General features: G+C 42.1%; 1 protein-coding gene across 3 annotated transcripts in view; it reads right to left on the reverse strand.

The window, feature by feature from the left end:
- Window positions 1-5,189: 5,189 nt before the first annotated feature.
- Window positions 5,190-19,489, reverse strand: part of LOC127594599 (carbonic anhydrase-related protein 10) — a 62,940-nt gene continuing 48,640 nt past the window's right edge. For 2 of the 3 annotated variants that reach the window (XM_052056481.1, XM_052056478.1), the window contains 3 exons: window positions 17,620-17,774; window positions 16,431-16,605; window positions 5,190-6,056 (listed from right to left, as the gene is read on the reverse strand). In XM_052056481.1, the coding sequence (XP_051912441.1) occupies window positions 6,034-6,056; window positions 16,431-16,605; window positions 17,620-17,774 (353 nt within the window). In that variant the 3' untranslated portion in view covers window positions 5,190-6,033. The remainder of the gene's footprint in view (window positions 6,057-16,430; window positions 16,606-17,619; window positions 17,775-19,489) is intronic. The other variant, XM_052056479.1, reaches the window with a different exon arrangement.

Below are 19,489 nucleotides of genomic sequence, written 5' to 3' on the forward strand. Positions count from 1 at the left end.
CATGCGCCGGGCTCACAGAGCAAACCACGTGTCGATGCATGTGCTGCTTCATTACGTCACGTGATTGACACGTGAACTGCGTTGACACAGTCCAGGCTTCTAATTGACACACCGGCTGCGTTGACACAGTCCAGGCTGCTAATTGACACATCGACTGTGTTGACACAGTCCGGGCTGCTAATTGACACGTGAACTGCACCGGTGCAGTTTAGACTGCATCGGCTGCTTGGCACAGTCCAGGCTGCTCCACTTTGTCCAGGGGGCGTCGACTCAGTGCAGAGGGCGTTGACGCAGCAAAAGCCCGCCACACAGTGTTTATAAGGAACACCTGCCGAAACAAGCCAGACCTCACTCACGCTGGCTTGTCGAAGTTCGTGTCAGTGCAGACTTCGTGTTCGTGCCTTGCCTTCCTTGCCGATTATGGAGCAGAGACGCAAATCATCCGCCGTGTGGGACCATTTTGATGTCCTGGAGAATAAGGTATTATTTATTTATTTATTCAAATCGCCTTCTGTCGCCGAGAGCCACCAAATCCAGTAGACACTTAAACAGCTTCTTCCCTCTAGCCATTAACTCCTTAAACAGTCACTGACATAGTCACTCTTCTTGCACCACAAAATGGTACTACAAAACTACTGGTTACTCTAAAATGGTTCAATGATTTTGTTGTTTACGATGATACGAGTGCAGCGTGTTATACCGGAGACAAATTCCTTGTGTGTTCTACATACTTGGCCAATAAAGATGATTCTGATTCTGATTGAACACATTGAATGTTGCAAAATGAATGCATGGATGTGAATGATATTGTATACACTTCATCATCAAATCGATGAATGACCTTATGAAAATGTCTTGGAACAGTTGTAGATGCAAAACCCTGCTGGCAGCTACATAATAGATAATAAAAGAAAAATATCCCAAACCATAGGGATCCTCCCAAAAACTAAGGATGTGCTGAATAAGAGATCCTTGTACACATACTTTTATTACTTCCATATTTGACCTATTGTGTGGAAATATGGGGAAATGCCAGTAAAACACTGTTTTAAAACTACAATACAAAGCAATCAGAACAATCACTGGCTCCAAATAGACGGAACCCACAAATCCACTTTATCAAATTAAACAATGAAATCTCATGACCTGGTTGACTTCAAAATCGCCCAATTAATGTACAAAACACACAATAACCTCCTTTGCCAAAACATCCAGAAGCTTTTTAAAATTCGAGAAAGTTGTCATAATTTAAAGGGTACTAACCTATACAAAAAAATCCAAAACACGAACAAACATCACGCAAAGGAGTGTATCTGTAATAGGTGTAAATCTGTGGAATGATTCTGAAACGGACCAGTAAAATGAGTAACTCTCTTGCTGAGATTAAAAATGAATTTGAGAGTAGTACAAGACAACTACACAAATCAGAATTAAGCTAATAAATTCGATACACCCATGAAATATAGCAATACATCAGAAATACATTGATGAGATTATTTAATATATTAATGAAATGTAGCATCCATTATGAATATGAGAAAATCGACATATACTTGTGCTCCAATGAGTATGTACTGTATATACAAACCTAAAGTTGTAAAAATGTATAAGTACAGCATACATAACGGTAAAAGCATTTGTTGATATGTAGACCTTCTTTTCTATTTTGAAAAATGATCAATTCATATATAAGAAGGGGTAGGACTCTAGGGTTTTTTTTACTTCTTTCTACTCCTTTGAACACATATTTGTGATGATGACTATTTTCTTTTCCTTTTTTTATATCTTACCTTCACTTTTTGCCAATTTATTACCGAATTGTATATTTTTTATGTTCAATATACAAAAAAATTTATCAGTCAGTTCAGTCTGTTAAGTGGGTTGGATGCAGGGATCTTGAAGGTCCAGCAGGTGGCAGTGGTCAGTGACACAGTATCAGCACAGTATCAACACAGTGTGTCAGTGTGTCGACATGCCTCATGAGGCCTCATGGACCCATCACTACTACTTTGGATTCTTTTTGTTTTCAGGACTTTGTTTGTTTAGGATTTAGTTTTCTGTGTTTTAATACAATTCTTCAAGTACACCCTGCTCCTCCCTCTCACCTGCTTTTTGGGGTCCACCACCACCTCGCAAACGTGACAGAATGACCCGGCCACCTGGACCCCGCAGGTACTAATGACTGGTCCCTATTCCACATGTGCCTGGCGGAGTGCGGGTGATGCAGCTGCCCCATGTTCCTCCTTCAGGCAGCGCTGGTGATGCGGCTGTCCATGTTTGCATCTCGTCAAGCCACATCTATTGTGGGCCGAGCCCCGTCCGCGTCCACATTGAGCCTAGGCTCGTCACGTGTCTGTTCGAACTGAGTCACATTCACGTCAATGACGAGCCATGCCACGTCCACGCCCATGTCAGGCCGAGCACCTGTTCACGTCCGACTGTCCCATGTCCCCCGCTATCGTCGAGCTCCATCCACGTCAGGCCAAGCCCAGCCAAAGGGTTGCCGTCCCTTCTTGTTCCTGCTCCCTGGTGAGGAGAAAGTCGCCGTCGCTTTTGTTCCTGTTCTCTGGCGAGGCAAGGGTTGCCGTTGCTTTTAGTTCCCATTCCCCGGCGAGGCAAGCCTTTGGACGACTTTGCGACGTCTGGTATCCGTCCCTGAGGGAGGGGTACTGTCATGATTTGGTTTCGGACCAACAAGTGGCACTGTAGGGCTTCCCCTGCAGCTGCACACCTGTTGGTCGTAATTAAATACGATAAAATTTTATTACCTGGTTGACTTTAAAATCGCCCAATTAATTTACAAAGCACACAATAACCTGCTCTGCCAAAACATTCAGAAGTTTTTCGAAATTCGAGAAAGCAATTACGAATTAAGAGGTACCAACTTATTCAAAAAACTCAAAACAAGAACAAACATCAAGCAAAGAAGTGTATCTAGCAAAGGTGTTAATCTGTGGAATAATCTCGAAACGGACCTAAAAATGAGTAAATCGCTTGCTGAGTTCAAAAACAAAACCAAAAAAATAGTACAAACAACCTACATCAATCAGAGTTAAAATTATAAATTCTAAACATTAAATATAATGATAAATCAGAACTAAGTTGATAAATAGAGAAAGGTATTGAAATATCCATTATGAATACAAGAGAAAATTGACACAAGAGTGCCAGGGTGAGGATGTATATAATCCCGATACAAACCAAAAGTTGTAAAAATATCACGGTTAAGGGTAAAGTATGAGCCTTATTTTCTTTTCTTTTCTATAAAAATGATTTAGTAGATATAAACACATAACGGGGTAGGACAAGATAAGTTTTTTACTTCATCCTACTCCCTTGAACATAATAACTGTGTTGAATGAAGACTGATTTCTTTCTTTTTACTTTTTTATCTACCTTATTTTCTGTCAAATTATTACTGTATATGTTTTATGTTTAATAAACAAACAAACAAACAAACAAGGTGGAAAGACCATTCGTGGTTGGGTCGTGCCTTCAACTGGATCATCAGGAACATAAACAGTATTTTTTTTCCTCACACTCCAACTCAGGCTCGTGTTGTCCTAATTAAGCTTTGTTGCATTAATTGAAGAATCCTGCTGGTATATCGCAAAGACGACAGAAAACTTTCTGTCATTTCACTTTTCGTGTCTCTGATCATTTTAGACCCACTTTTTTACCGAAAGCAAACTGTGAGTAAAAAGAACAACAGACAAAGCTTCATTTGATGGGCAAAAGATTTCACTTACCATTGTTATGTCACACCGTGGTCATCATATGGCAGATTGAACAACAACGCAGGAAAGAAATGCATAATATTCATACATAACAAACATACGGCGTCAATGAAAATGAATAAATAACAAGGTGAGTGAATACAAATAATGTATTGTACTGCTTAGGGAAAGAATAAACTAACAACAAACCCCAAATGATTAATTATTTACAAAATAAAAAAAAGAGCGCATCTAGGCATGCTAGGTACTCCTGGGAACTGAAGCTAGCATAGCAGATTGGGTTTTCAGCCTCATCAAAACACAAAGAGTAAAAGAGTTTACAAAGATATTAACAGCAATAGATGGAGAAGACACGCTAATTGCTAAGCTAATGCAACGTTATCCTGAAAAATCGGAATTAGGTGCTCGGGTGACTGAGTACACTTCACAGAAGCGTTAAATCAGAGTGTATCCAAATTTGAACAGCTGAATACCAGGCAATTTAATAATTGTCTGCAGAGAAAATGATTCAAAATAACAGAAAGACAATTGTAAATAGCACTGCGATTTATCCATTTTGTGTTTATATTGCACTAATTAAACGGTGTTTGTTGTTTTTTTTCTTCTTTCTACCTACATTCTTGCTGCTGAAGGCTGTAAATTTCCCCAGTGTGGGACAAATAAAGGATATCTTATTCTTATTATTATTATTCTAAGCAGGAAAAAAATTATGACTGGTCTGCATCCTATACATCAGCTGGTGGGGTACCTGGCACGTGAACCTTTCCCGATCTTCACAAGTCGCCCCAAACGAGGCTTTGTTTTCTCAGTCATGTGACTTTTCCCCCCTCAATACGCACATCCACGAATGAGACGTCAACTTTCCCCAGGTCACCTAACAAAAACGCAACTGACACACTCCTTGAAACCACACTTCATTTTCACACGTTTAGAACATGTTCCCCCCCCCCCGCTATTTGTCAATACATCAAGCTTAGTCCCAGTCAGAATGGCAGCTCTCTTTCGTGTCTTCAGGATCCAGCTTCGCTCTGTGTGGAGTTATTTTTTTAGAGATAGACTTTTACTTTTCAACTTCGGTGTCATGTCCGCTTTTGGGTCCAATTTCTGCTCATCACGTGACAGTTGAGGACGTTCATCCTCAACTGTCACGTGGCTTTGGCGCAAGTTGGTTTTTTGAAAAATAGCTGCTAGAAAGAGCGGAAAGTAATGCAATAATGTACCAAAGTCAGCAAATCTACAGTCACCCACACACATGCAGATCAAAATAAAATGACATTTCCAAATAAATGCACATTATATTTAGATTCAGGTATTTAGTTTGACTTTCTAAAGACTGCAAGGGCGGTCAGACACTGTGGATGAGCTCGATGTTCTGCCCAGATCCTCATCGCTGCTGTTACACATTAACATCTACAAAATGCAACAACAACAAACCATTGCTGATTACAGATATTGTCTCAATGTACATTTAATAAAGTTAATTTACATCTACATTTTATGGTCGTTGAGAAAATGAAAATAATACAGTCATTAAAACATTCACCGTACGGTTAATAAAGCTTTTGTGATGGCAATGACTGAAATGGATTATTTCAATTGTAATTAATTACTATGAAAACATTTGTGTCGAAATTGAACAGAATGGAATAGGACAAGCATCACAAAAGAGAGTATATTGTCATTAGAATGGGTTTGTAGACCTTATATTTTGACCACCGAGTATCAATGCCCACATGATCAAAGCATCAGAAGGAATTTCTTGGCAGTTCCCTTGATCAAAGTCGTGAAACAAGATCTTGGATCTTTTTTCGAGACCAATTTATTGGTCCAATGAGATGATTCAGTCTGTGATGAATTAAGGAATAAAAGACATCAACTGAGATAACTACACAACAATTGTGACACTTTTTTCAATAATTCCTCTCTTAAGTCATGTGTACCGTTATGTATTGATATATATACATTCAAAATACATCCAAATTGAGCCAGAACATGACTGATCAGTACCTGTAGACAAACGTAATGACCTTGCAACTTCTGTGTTGGATTGCGTGACTGAACTGTCACATCCGTCCTTCTTTCAGTTGATAGCAAGATGCAAAAATTTAATTCTTATGTATAAAGCAGACCCACGCTGCATGTTTTACAAAATTCCATATTTCTGAATACAATCAATACATTTGTGGAGATACAATTCCGTCAAGTCCTCCTGGATGAGCTGACGTGGGTGGTTTCAAAATTGTCAACCGTTGCTTTGCTTTCCTTTACCTCCGACATTTTTCTCCTCGGAAGGATCCTAATTTAGTAACCATCCATTCACTGAAAAAGAAAAAAAAAAGGCAGTTGGAAAAGTAACCCACAAAATGCACAATATACTGGTCACAGAAAGCTCTGCAATAGCTGGGACTTGCTTGACTTGTCACATTGCTCTCTCACACTTAATTATTAACCCTTTAAGGCACAACCGTTACTACAGTGGACGGCTGTCATACCCGGACAAATTCATACAAACGAACTCGACTCAGGGAAGGTTGTTGGTGCAGCCGCCGGGAGTGGAAGTCTCAGAGCGAACGATGGGCAGTTGCTCCGCGATCCCACTCAAAGATCCTTTTCGCTCTTTTATCGTTTACATATGCAAAATACAAGAAAACCACTGCCCCCGACATTTGCATACCACACCCCCAGTCTGGCCCCTCGGCGGTGATTCGATTAACTTTTGCTTTGAACCATAGATACTTTAAGCTTTGAACCATAGATACTTTAACACTGTCATGTCTGGTCTCCCACAAATAAACAAGTTGCATACTTCGCAGATGACAGATGTTCACCTGGGCGTGACCAGTTCCCAGACCGTCTTTTGAGGATCTAAAACACTTCGTTCCTAAACAGTTTACTCCCAAGCTGTAAGGCAACTCCCTGTGGACTTCAAAGAGCGCTCAGGCCTGACACCCTTGCACAGACATTTGGGGGAGCTAAATACACAACCCGTCTAGACAGGCCCAAATTAAATGGAACTTTCAACAGTTCTGTTCGTAGATTCCTCTAACAACGGCTTATCATATCAGGTTACAGGTTATCATTATTGGTGAAAGGGTTAATCGTGCCACCCATGTGACGTTGGGGACTATGGGTGTGACAGATATGAATGACATGCATGGCTATAGTATTCCCTGACAGGTCTCTGAGTTTTTACCCTCTTGGCATTTACATGTAGTGGAAAAGCCACTCCACTGTAAAAAATTCAAGATATTTAATGATCATGTGTGCAGTATAGACATCAATGGTAACACTGAGCAATGCAATTTGTACTTAGATTGCTTCCCTCCACCTATATATCAGATCAGATCATCAGCAAGCTCTACAGAAGCCTGACATTGAACCTGTTCATTTGAATCAGGTGTGTTCCAACAGGGAGACTTGGAAAACATGCAGGACAGCGGCCCTCCACGACATGAGTTTCAGACCCCTGCTCTAAATTGTCCCGAGGCATGAGTATGAGCGTGGATGATTGTTCGTCGATGTGTGCCCTGCGACTGGCTGACAACCAGTTCAGGGTGTCCCCCGACTACTGCCCGAAGACAGCTGGGATCGGCTCTAGCAACCCTCGCGAAACTTGTGAGGTTAAAGCGGATCGTAAAATGAATGAATGAGTGTAGTTGTCTATAGTTTGTTAGTACTCTCCTCAAGTTAATGCAAACATACCATCGCTGTCTTCAGGCATGTCGGCATTCAGCTATTCAAGTGTTACAGGTGAGAGAGCAGAGCTTTTGCACAACAAAATAATTCAACTATGATCAGGACTACAAAAGTAGTGCATAGTTTTGATTCAGAAGTCTTAGATTCTAAATAGTTTGTACACGAGTCTGATGGTATGTGGGTTGAAGCTGTGTTTTAGTCTTCTGGTTCTGACTGCAATTGTTCCGGTAGCGCCCCTCGGATGGAAGAAGAGTAAATAGCGTGTTGTGGATGTGTGCCGTCTCCGGTAATGCTTTGTGCCCTCTTTGGTGGAGCCCTCAAGACATTTCCTGGAAGCATCACATGTTCAGTATATCCTCTTACATGAAAGGAAGGAAAGACATGAACAAATGAGAACACCTAATTGAGGAGACATCCAGGAAGCATCCCAACCAGAGTGCCAACCTGGCTTGTCTCGTAGTGGTGCCGAAGCATTTCTACTCTGAACCCCCTCCGGATGATCTTCTCACCCTATCTCTTGGGAATAGCCCAATTGTCCTGCAGAGGAAACACATTTCAGCCACCTTTAACCATTTTTTAAAAATTGGTTAAAATCACAACCCACATCTTGTGACAATCGTTGAGGTTCTCCACCATGACGGACAAATGGAAAGTTCCCCATTTACTACAGATGCTGCACCAATTCACCTGGTGATCTCCACTTCATTCTTCCTTCATGAATAAGACCCCCAAAAGACTTGAACTCATCCACTTGGGATGGAATCTCATGGAGGGCTCCACCCTTTACCGACTGAAGACCATGCCCTCAGATTTGGAAGTACAAATTATTTCACCCAATTACTTTGGACAATGAATCATGCCAGTAAGAATTGAAGACGAGAAGCTAACAATGCCACATCGTCCGCAATAAGCAGTATAAAATAAAATTGAGTTGATAATGATTATGATGATGATTATTATTTTATGTGAATTTTTCTGCATAGCGCTTTGTTACAGCTGCAGCTGTTGTGAAAGCACTGTATACATCAAGGTCTATTGTATTGTATATTTTATGGTAAGCTCTTATTGGAGAATCAAATAATGAAATTATTTTTTTTCAAGATTAAACTTGCATTATTTATCCTTGAGAGGCCTTTGGAATGGGAAAAATAAGGTCCAAACAAAGCATAATTGCCTGAACATGTTCAAAATATAACCTACTGTATTTCTTCATATGAAGCAGGTTATTAGTAATGTACGATCTATCCAATCCATTTTCTAATCTGCTCATCATCACGAGGGTTCACGGGCGTGCCAGACAGGAGAGGGATGTTAATGATGGATGAAAACAAGCATGCATACAAATGGCCATTTACGGAGTCCAAAAGGATTATTGTGTCAATTTTTTGCCATTGAACGATAAGTTGATCGAGGCCTATCACATACCATCGCTGTCTTTAAGCAGTAGGCAGGGGGCACCCCAGACTGGTTCCCAGCCAATCACAGAGCACACAGAGATGAACAACCATTCACACTCTCAATCACACCTCGGGATAAGTTAGGGTGTTTCATGGGTCTGCCATGCATCTTTTTGGAATGTTGTCCAACAACAAGCACACTTGGAATGAGTCGTAAATATGTTTATTGTCAAGTTGGGCTGCAACAAACTCATCTTTTTGTAATTTAGTAACCGATTGATTATTCTATAGATTCCTCTGGAAATCTTCCATACCCATTTGCTGTCCTTCATGTGGACCCATTGTGGACTGCTCTCAGAGTTTTGGCCGCAACATTCGTTGAAAGAGAAAAATCGGTCGCCGCTTGATAGCCGTGGGGCGCTTGTGTTTTTTTGCGGGCACCATTTTTCACAGCCCTGTTTTGTTCAATGGAGATGTCGGCGCTGTTGGACAATCTGCGTCGGTGGGGCTGTATGGATGGCTGGTGGAGCTGAGGATGAGGTGAGAGGAGCATGGGCGCGGAGGACGGACATGTATTTGGAATTGAGAGTCGGCGCTCAGAAATGAAGCGGATCTAAATGGGACAGGACAGGAGAATGGAACCAATATTGGCATTCATCAATGGATGCTCTTGTTTACTTTGAACTTGTAGCAGACCTGTGTGACGTCATTCACGCTGTGATCATGATGTACATCATACATTTAGTGATGGGTTACATCAATATCCTGAGTAAAACTACTTAACCTAGCTTTATGTCAAGTATGATGTGAATTTGGCCAACCATCTTTTAAGTAATACTTAGGGCTAAAATTATTTCAAGCTTGCGTTTCAAAAATGTTTTAATGCAACCCATCTTTTGCATTAACTACTACTACTTTTGTAGATTTCAATGAATTATTCTATGATGTTAATAGAATTAAATAATTTATTCATTAAACACTTCTATACAGTACACGTGTTAATTTCGCTTCCTGTTTGTCTTCATCCTTTTTCAGAATACAGTAAGTATTCCCACCTACGGACTTTTGTCAAACAGAAATTCCTTCACCCAGAATAAAAACCTATGCATTAAAATTTTGACAATGATATTAAAATTAACATATCCTTTATTTGTCCCGCAATGGGAAAATTACAATCAGAATTCAGAAAGGAAAATGCTGGGTAGGGAGAGGGGGAAAAAAAAAACACGCTCGAACTATCCTCTTCTGAGGATAATTTAAGTCCAGGATAAAAAAAGACCCTAGCACATAAATAAGCATATGACAGTTACAACAAGTCACAAGACATTACATGTAATAAGGGGGAGGATGAATGGGAAGGGGGGGCATGGGTGTGACCGCGATGCGTCCGCCTGACCAGCTGCACAGATTCCCACGTGCGCTCTGCAGGTCGAACCACATCACGGGGGAAAAAGAATCGGAGCGATGAAGACGGTGATAACAAGGATGTGAATGCGCGTGTGGTTGTCCAGTTGTGTATGTGTATGCGTGTACAGGTCATAGCTGCTTCGTCGAGGTCTGCTCATCAAGAAAACAGTCCCGGCTTATCAGTCCATGGCCGAGAAGGAGGGGGGTGATGGTGGGCGGTCCTAGATTCCATGCGTACTTCCATCCAGGGGAAAGCCCAGATAGCGTTATTTGTTTTGGAGTGACGGCCGCCAACAATTTCAGACAGCCTTGAGTCTGTGGTCTGTATCTCTTCACTGGCGCCGATCAGCCCGAATCAGAAAACTCTTTCCGCAGCGCGGATTCCAACTTCTCCATGTTGTTGTCGATCGCGCGGAGTCGCTCCAAAACCGCAACAATATTGCGGTTGAGCTCAGTCACCGCTTGAGTCTGAGTGTTGGACATTCGCGGCAAGCCATCCAGAATGACCGGCAGCTTCTTTACTTCCAATAGAGCCGCACCCGTTGGTTGAATTTTGCGATAGAACAGAAAGCTGCCAACACCAAACAGCAGCATACCTGTTATCAAAAGGCCAATAATGTAGATGTCTTCCACATCCTCCACGGACAGTACTGCCAGTCTCCACTTTCTCCATGGATCCAGGGCGTATCCGGCAGCAAGTGTACCCGGAGGGCAAACAGGCTCCCCACTGCCTGCTCATTTCGTCGGAAAAATTTTGTCGATTACATCGAGAGACCAGCCAACTAATTCCATGGTTAGTTCTTCGGATGAAAATACGGTAGGAGGCTAGGAAAAAGTTAGACAAAGACAGCACAAAGACAAAGTGGCGAGCAAGGAAAGGGTGGGGTGAGGGCAGGAGCAGTGCAAAAAAGTGTCCGCCTTCGTCGAGAGCCAAGCAGAAGAGATATTACATTAACGATAGATTCATAACAATGCAAGTTCCGGTACCCGGAAGCCGGCAGCCATACGGAAGGAAGCTCGTAGTAGCGCAAACTGGATACTACCGAATAACCGTGTCCGCATCGCTATTTACTCTCTCACTGGTTCCAAAACAGCGACACCTAAGTAAGCATCTAAGTAAACAGTTTTTCCTTCAACATTGACAGTTCCCTCGTGTCCCCCTGCCCCAGGTTAAGAGTCTGGGTGTCAGGCTCACCTTCCACACACATATCAACACAATCACCCTTACTGCTTATTTCCACCTCCACAATATTTCCCAGACTTCGCCCTTCCCTCACCACTGCTATTCTTGTCCACAGTCTTGTCACATCCCGCCTTGATTACTGTAACACTCTCCTCTTCGGCCTACCTCAAAAGTCCCTTCATAAAATCCAGCTGGTTCAAAACTCCTCTGCTCGTATCATCACAAAAACACCTTCCCAGCAGCACATCACCCCCGTTTCTCCAACAGCTCCACTGGCTCCCTGTTCAACATCGCATCAATTACAAACTGCTTCTATATACATATATGGCCATCCACAACCTGGCCCCTCCTTACCTATCCGACCTTCGCTAAGTGCATATCCCCTCTCGCTCCCTCAGATCCTCGTCCTTCCTCCGCCTGTCAGTGCCCCCTGCCCGACTGAGCACCATGGGAGCCAGAGCCTTCAGTCACGCTGCTCCAAAGCTCTGGAACAACCTACCTCCGGACCTGCAAGACTGCACACCTCTTTTCACTTTCAAGTCCCGTCTAAAAACACACCTGTTCTGGATTGCTTACAACACATAGCTCTTCCATTTCCGATGTTTTTATGATTTTATGTCCTGTTTTTATATAATATCTCGTTTACAAATTTTTACACTGTATTTTCTTATTGTCTGTACAGTGTCCTTGGGTGGCATGAAAGGCGCTTTTAAATAAAATGCATTATTATTATTATAAGTCACTCAATTGGCATGCATTTTACTGGAATCGCGAACAATTTTTTTATTTCATTCATTTACATTTACGTCCTGTAGATCGTGGCATTCAAACGAAGAGGAACGGTATGTGGAAGATAGAGTGCAATGCATCCGATTAGCTGCTCAGAGTTAATTACTTGTGGCTCGACGGACAGTCGAGTAAAGGAACGTTTCCTGGAATGCTTTTCATGTTATGGTGCTAAAAACCCTCTGCAAACTGGACCACTAATTAGGGCGAGAAGGCGAGTTCCATCGCGCTAACTATGGGCTTTGAAGACTTCGAAGCGTCTCGTGGCTGGCTTCAAAAGTTCGTTGCACGACATCAGCTGAGCAACGGTGTCGTGTGTTGTGATCGAGGGAAGGTCAAGTGACAGTGAGTGAGTGGAAAGAAAAGCCACCAGCTCTGTTACTACAGTGCACTCCGCTTAATAGAACACCATCGGGCCGAAGCGCTTCTGTTCTACTAAGCGGAGTTTCTATTAACCGGAGACACTTTATTAGGTACACCTTCAGACACGTCTACGACCAAGTTATGCACGCAGAAAACCCCCCGCTGACGAGTTAGAAGAGACTCGACTGTGGACGTCCATATCTTTAATCAAACAACAAAACAACAACTTTAATCAACTTCAGTCAAACATCTCAAATCACGAGAAAAATTTCGTTACTTTTGTTTGGAAACAGGAGTCCGTAATTTTGCGGTTGACTTCCCTCTCAATGCGCTGGATAAGAGGGAAGTCCTGGAAACCGCGGGCGTACCTTCTGAGAATCCGGCAATGCATCGTATCGTCTGAGTATGTCCTTCTTATCCGCAGACGATAGCCCTCGTCTCTTGAGTGAAGTTGAAGCCATTGTGACGTGCGTGTGTCGATGTGTGGAGTGACGCGTGCCACCTGCTACCTGCTACTGTACGGCTAGAACTACAGCGTTTTCTCGCGATAGTGGTACAGTATCGCGATAGCTACACTTAGTTTACAATTTAGTTTAGTTTACAACACCACTAGTTTACAATTTTCATTGCTTACGGCTTGTTCTATTAAGCCGAGATCTGTTCTACTAAGCGGAGTATCTTTATAGGAAATTGCATTAGGCAAATCCGTTCCGGAGCCTTTTGCTCTATTAAGCGGATTACTCTATTAACCGGTGTTCTATTAAGCGGAGTGCACTGTAGTCCCATTTTGTAGCAAATAGGAGGTCCTCCTCCCTAACCCTGATTCGATACCAAATAATACCTGGGCTAAATATCAGAAAACTGAATAGATATCAATACCGTAAGTGATTTCCGTTTTTCCCAAACACAAAGCTGCGAACAAAACTGCATGTGCGCTGCTACTGCGCTCACAATGAGGGCAGATGATTAAGTGAACCAACACAACAAGAGGGCACATCATGAATTGAACCAAACTACTTCAAAGTATTTTGTTACTTTGTCAACAGAGCCTATAAGATGTGGGCCTTCACCCAGACCTAAAATATAAATACATTCATAAAATGCCAGAATAACTTTTCACGCTGCCCTTGAGCCCACCTGTGACTGCACTGTAAGTAAGAATGCAAAAATATTTTGACGCATATTCTCTAACTCAATTGGAGACAAACGCTTCGGTAATTCAAGGCAATGCAACACAAACATCAGCTGATCAACACAACAGTGCTGACTGAACACAAACTTGTTTACAAGTACCGTATTTTCCGCACTATAAGGCGCTCTTAAAAGCATAAAATTTTTTCAAAAGCGGAAATTGCGTCTTATAATCCGTTGCGCCTTATTTATGGGGTCAATATTCTGATTGCTTGGACATTGCTTGGACACGTTGTGCCCGAAGCGATAGAATGATCGCCACCCCCTGCTTCTCTGGAATGATCGCTTCGTGCACAAGAAAATAAGGAAGTGGATCTCCGAAAAAGCAGACACAAAAAGAGATTTTGTCAGATAACAAAAGGAGTCTTTAATGACGAACACAAAATACCCGACAGGGAGGATAACAAAAAACGCTGGTCAAAATAAGGACCAGGAATAGAATAAAGAGAACAACAGAAAACGCTTGCGGAAAACAAATGGCAAGGAAGGTCTGATTAGTCAATTATATAAATTTCATACGCAAGAGGAACAATGGCGCGTAATAACAGCCACTAGGCTAAGAGGCAACGAATAATCTGAATAGGAATTTGAGCGAGAGAGTATTTGCGTGGCGTGGAATTCTCCGGCAGTGAGTAGACTGCCAGAGCGTCCCAATAAAGGCCGAGTAATCACTCACAAATGAGTAACAGGTGTGCAGGCGGCGGAGAGAAAGTCCGCCCCCTGCTGGCAAACACGGGACATGACAATAGTATTTTAAATGTTCTGTCAAGTGCTTTTTTACAGCTGCAGCGGTTGTGAAAGCGCTACATGAATAAAGCTGTAGTGTATTCCCTTCAGCATAGCTCCATCTAGAGGATGCATAATGCAACCGCAGCCACTATTGTAGCTTCTATTCTATACACCTTATAATGTGGCGCACCCTATATCCGAAAACAGCTTTTAAATTGGCCATTCACTGAATGTGCGCCTTATATTTTAAAGCACCTTACAGTGTGGAAAATACGATAGTTTACTAATCGGAGCGATCCAATGGAATTAGCACTGGGCGCAATGAGCAAAAAAAGCTATGATGAACAATCCCTCCCACCACCTCCAGCCCGCCCTGACAGCACTAGGGAGCTCCTTCAGCCAGAGACTTTTACACCCACGCTGCAAGGAGAGATACCGCCACTCATTCCTACCGACTGCTGAATAAAAAATAAAATGATGTGAAAAACAATTGTAAATAGCACAGCCACCTTATCTATAACTGTGAATGCAAACACTTTGTTTTTCTTCTTTTTTATTTCTACCCACAATCTTGCTGCTGTAGACTGTATATTTCCTCAGTGTGGGACAAATAAAGTTTATCTTATCTTATCTTAGGATGAATTGTATTGTATTGCATTGTTTCATATTCCACATCAACCACAGATGCTGATGTCGTCTACAAATTTGCACCCGTGTTACTTGGATCTGCCAAGCATTTTTTAAACGCCGCTTTTAAGGTACTCTTGGCTTGTGCGGCACGTTGCTCCATTAACTATTTGTGCATTGTCAAATTGTTTGGTCGGTTGGTGGTATTGCCACAACAATTGTCAGTCTGGTCACACACTCCACATCTTGCCTCATTGTTGTTTAGTAAGCAAAAATACCTCCAAACCAAAGTTTTCTTTCACACTGAAGGATACCACTGCCATGCTTTCACGAGTTTATGTCTGTTGGTATACTACAGTGAAACTACTCTACAACAAAACCTACATGGGCGAAAATACACCATAATGTGAAAAAATTTCATGCATGAAAACCATTCCACTTTTCTTCTCCCCTGATGAAAAATCCCCCTGTTCCGTTATAATATATCTTTTTCTCTGCTCTTGCCTCGCGACGAGATTCACTACAACGAAAAAAAGCCTTCTGCAAAAGTCTAATCCAACAGCGACCTCTACTGCTTCGTTTGGAAACGGCAACAGCAACCACAACACTGTTTTACACATGCGCAGTAGTAGTAGTTGTAGTAGTATTTGTTATTGTTAGTTTCAGATGCAGCAAGAACGTTGCATTGCCAAAATTGCTACAAAACGGACCTTTGGATGTCAAGCAGCTAAGACAAGAAGAGCTCTGACGTTGGAAGAGACGGTAAAAGTGATCAAAATGAAAGACGGAGGAAGCAAAATAAAATACATTATCCAAGAAATTGAGAAGTGTTGGGAAGCAAAATAGTATAAATTACTTTTTAAATCCAACAGGCAAAGTAGAGTGATTAATATAAAAGAATTGTATGTTAATGTTAAACAATATCAAAAAAGTGTATGCTCATATTTATGCACTATGTACAGTATTGGAATAAAAATAAAGAGTACACATATGCGGTTTGTGTGTGTTAAAATCTGAGATAAAATTTGCTACAGTGAAAAAACCCCTGTGGTGAAAAATTTCTTGCCGCAAACACGATTTTGTTGTAGAGGAGTTTCACTGTTTCCAATTTTGTAAATAATAGTATAAGACAATAAAGCTGTATTGCTGTTGTCATACTGTTGAAGCCTACTTGGATGAGAGGTGAAAAGTCTTCTCAGACAAAAAGAAAAAGCAGTCCAGTTGCGCTGGAAACACTGGACTGAGAATAAAATGGATGAATGAGAATATCCACAAGCAACATGGCTGCATTCATGATCAATTCTACCCTTTTACCTCTGTATTGAAGCTTATGGACTCTGTTGTTTGGGCAGTCTTTTCCTTGCAAGCTGAAGTTAATGTTGGTGCGGATGCAGCGGTTGATCAGCGGCTGAATTGGACGGACATTGTCACTCATGCTCAGGAAGATCTGCGATGGCTGGTTCTGACTCAGGAGGCGCAAAGAGTGCATCTGAGAAAGAGAAGTCATGGTGAAAAATGTTTGACATGAAAATATCTGGCAGGCTAATTTTATTAAAATAATGGCCAAAGCCATATTTTGCCAAATATATTTCTCCTCAGGATGGCCATTACTGATCAAATCGGCTACATCATTCAATTTCACCACTGAAATGAAATGTTTACCATGTAAAATGTCAATATTTAGTTCCTGTTTTTTGTGTGTTCTGGAAAAAAATTGAGTTGGGCTATTATTTAATGAAGGTGACAAAACATTTTGCTGAATAAGCTGCTGCATGCCGGTAACCATTTTTCAGTGTAAGCGGTTCAGAAAATGAATGGATGGATGGTATTTCAAGTTAATACATATTCAGCAAATGAGAGACCAATTTTGAAAAAAAACGAAACAAAAAAGCTAGCTTTTATTTAAAGGGCACTCAGGGCCTTTGATGTCATTTGCGTTTCCATCGCAACTCAATTTTTGCAACTCATTCTGCATAAGGGGCGGCCAGGTAGTCCAGTGGTTAGCACGTCGGCTTCACAGTGCAGGGGTACCGGGTTCGATTCCAGCTCCGGCCTCCGTGTGGAGTTTTCAGTTCTCCCCGAGCTTGCGTGGATTTTCTCCGGGTGCTCCGGTTTCCTCCCACATTCCAAAAACATGCTAGGCAGGCTGATTGAACACTCAAAATTGTCCCTAGGTGTGAGTGTGAGCGTGGATGGTTGTTCGTCTCTGTGTGCCCTGTGATTGGCTGGCAACCGATTTTGGATGTCCTCCGCCTACTGCCCGAAGACAGCTGGGATAGGCGCCAGCACCCCCCGCGACCCTAGTGAGGATCAAGCGGTTCGGAAGATGAATGAATGATGGAATGAATGAATGAATTCTGCATAAGCTGTGTGGTGTAATTTTCACCTGTATTTAAGATCTGAATAAGATCTGAATTCGACAATAACCAATTTTTATTTTGGCAAGGTCATCAGTGCTAACCTGTCTCCATTTCTGAACTCCACTTGACTAATTTAGGCTCACCTGCATGCGTGTGACGTACACGGGCTTGTTCATCAGGATCCACGTGGCAGTTTCAAAACATGGAGGGATGGTCATTGAGCCATCATAAGTGATAAAACTACTTGTTTCTGGATAGATGTCCTCTATGTTTAGTCCTGTCAGGAGATAAGCATCGTCTGCATTGAAAGAAGTAATCAGAAGACAAGAACAGCATCGTTAATGGTTCATTACCAAACAACTATGCTGACTAGCTAAGACATTTCTATTTTCCATTTTCTGTACCACTTACCCTGACATGGGTTGCGGGTGTGACTTTGGACGAGATGCGGGGTACACCCTGAACTGGCTTTAAGCCAATCACAAGGCACATGCAGACAAACAGCCATTCACACTCTCTTTCACAACTTTGGACAATTTATAGAGTTTAGTTAACCCACCATGCATGTTTTGGGGAAGGTGAAAGTACAATATCATATATATATATACAGTGCACTCCGCTTAATAGAACTCTGGTTAATAGAGTAATCCGCTTAATAGAGCAAAAGGCTCTGGAACGGATTTGCCTAATGCAATTTCCTATAAAGATACTCCGCTTAGTAGAACAGATCTCCGCTTAATAGAACAGGCCGTAAGCAATGAAAATTGTAAACTAGTGGTTTTCGAAGTGTAGCAATCGCGATACCACTATCGCGAGAAAACGCGATACCACTGCTATGCTGTTGCGCCTACGATTACGCCATACAATGTTGCGCAATGTGTAGTTCTAGCCGTATAACAGGTAGCACGCGTCACTCCACACATAGACACACGCACGTCACAATGGCTTCAACTTCATTCAAGAGACGAGGGCTATCACCTGCGGATAAGAAGGACATACTCAGACGATACGATGCATTGCCGGATTCTCAGAAGGTACGCCCGCGGTTTCCAGGACTTCCCTCTTATCCAGCGCATTGAGAGGGAAGTCAACCGCAAAATTACGGACTCCTGTTTCCAGACAAAAGTAACGAAAATTTTCTCGTGATTTGAGATGTTTGACTGAAGCAGTGTTGTTTGATTAAAGATATGGACGTCCACAGTCGAAATATCTCTTCTAACTCGTCAGCAGGGGTTTTTCTGCGTGCATAACTTGGTCGTCGACGTGTCTGATGACCATCTCCGGTTAATAGAAACTCCGCTTAGTAGAACAGAAGCGCTTCGGCCCAATGGTGTTCTATTAAGCGGAGTGCACTGTATACACATATATATATATATATATATATATATATATATATATATATATATATTGTATTGCGGCGCTGTTTGACTGATACTGACAGACAGGTAATTAATTAGAGCCCAAGGGCCCGCTTAGACTTTAATCTCAGCATTCTGACTTTAAAGTAACTTTAATCTCAGAATTCTCACTTTAAAGTGAGAATTCTAAGTGAGAATTCTGACTTTGTGACGTTCGTGGAGCTATGAATTGTGGGGGGACCGTCAGCGTGTGGCGTGACTTGAAAGAAAGGACATCATGTCGTCACCCAGCGACTTTTTGCGTGGCCGAGGAGTGTCGGAGTACATCCTTTCACTTTTGGAGGAGCAGAGGGTGAGTAAACAGTGTGTCGTGTTTGTTTCATTTGGAGTTAACGTGCTCCATGAAGCTTGTAGCTCCGTTGCTAGTCCGAATGTCATGAATGGATGCACCCAGTTTACATTCGTGAATAAGTACAACGTAACCAATTTAAATGGGTACGTTCCTGTGACGCCACATAACGTTGTTAAAAACAACACCACTCTCGACATCGAACCCCTTTGTGTGGATGGCAGTGGCCGTCTGGAGCATCGTTGCAGCCTAATTGCTGTGAACTGAACACACTGATCACGCGGTCGTGTTGTAGGAAGTATGTGC

This window comes from Hippocampus zosterae, unplaced genomic scaffold (genome assembly GCF_025434085.1).
Source record: "Hippocampus zosterae strain Florida unplaced genomic scaffold, ASM2543408v3 HiC_scaffold_22, whole genome shotgun sequence".
Classification (NCBI taxonomy): Eukaryota; Metazoa; Chordata; class Actinopteri; order Syngnathiformes; family Syngnathidae; genus Hippocampus; species Hippocampus zosterae.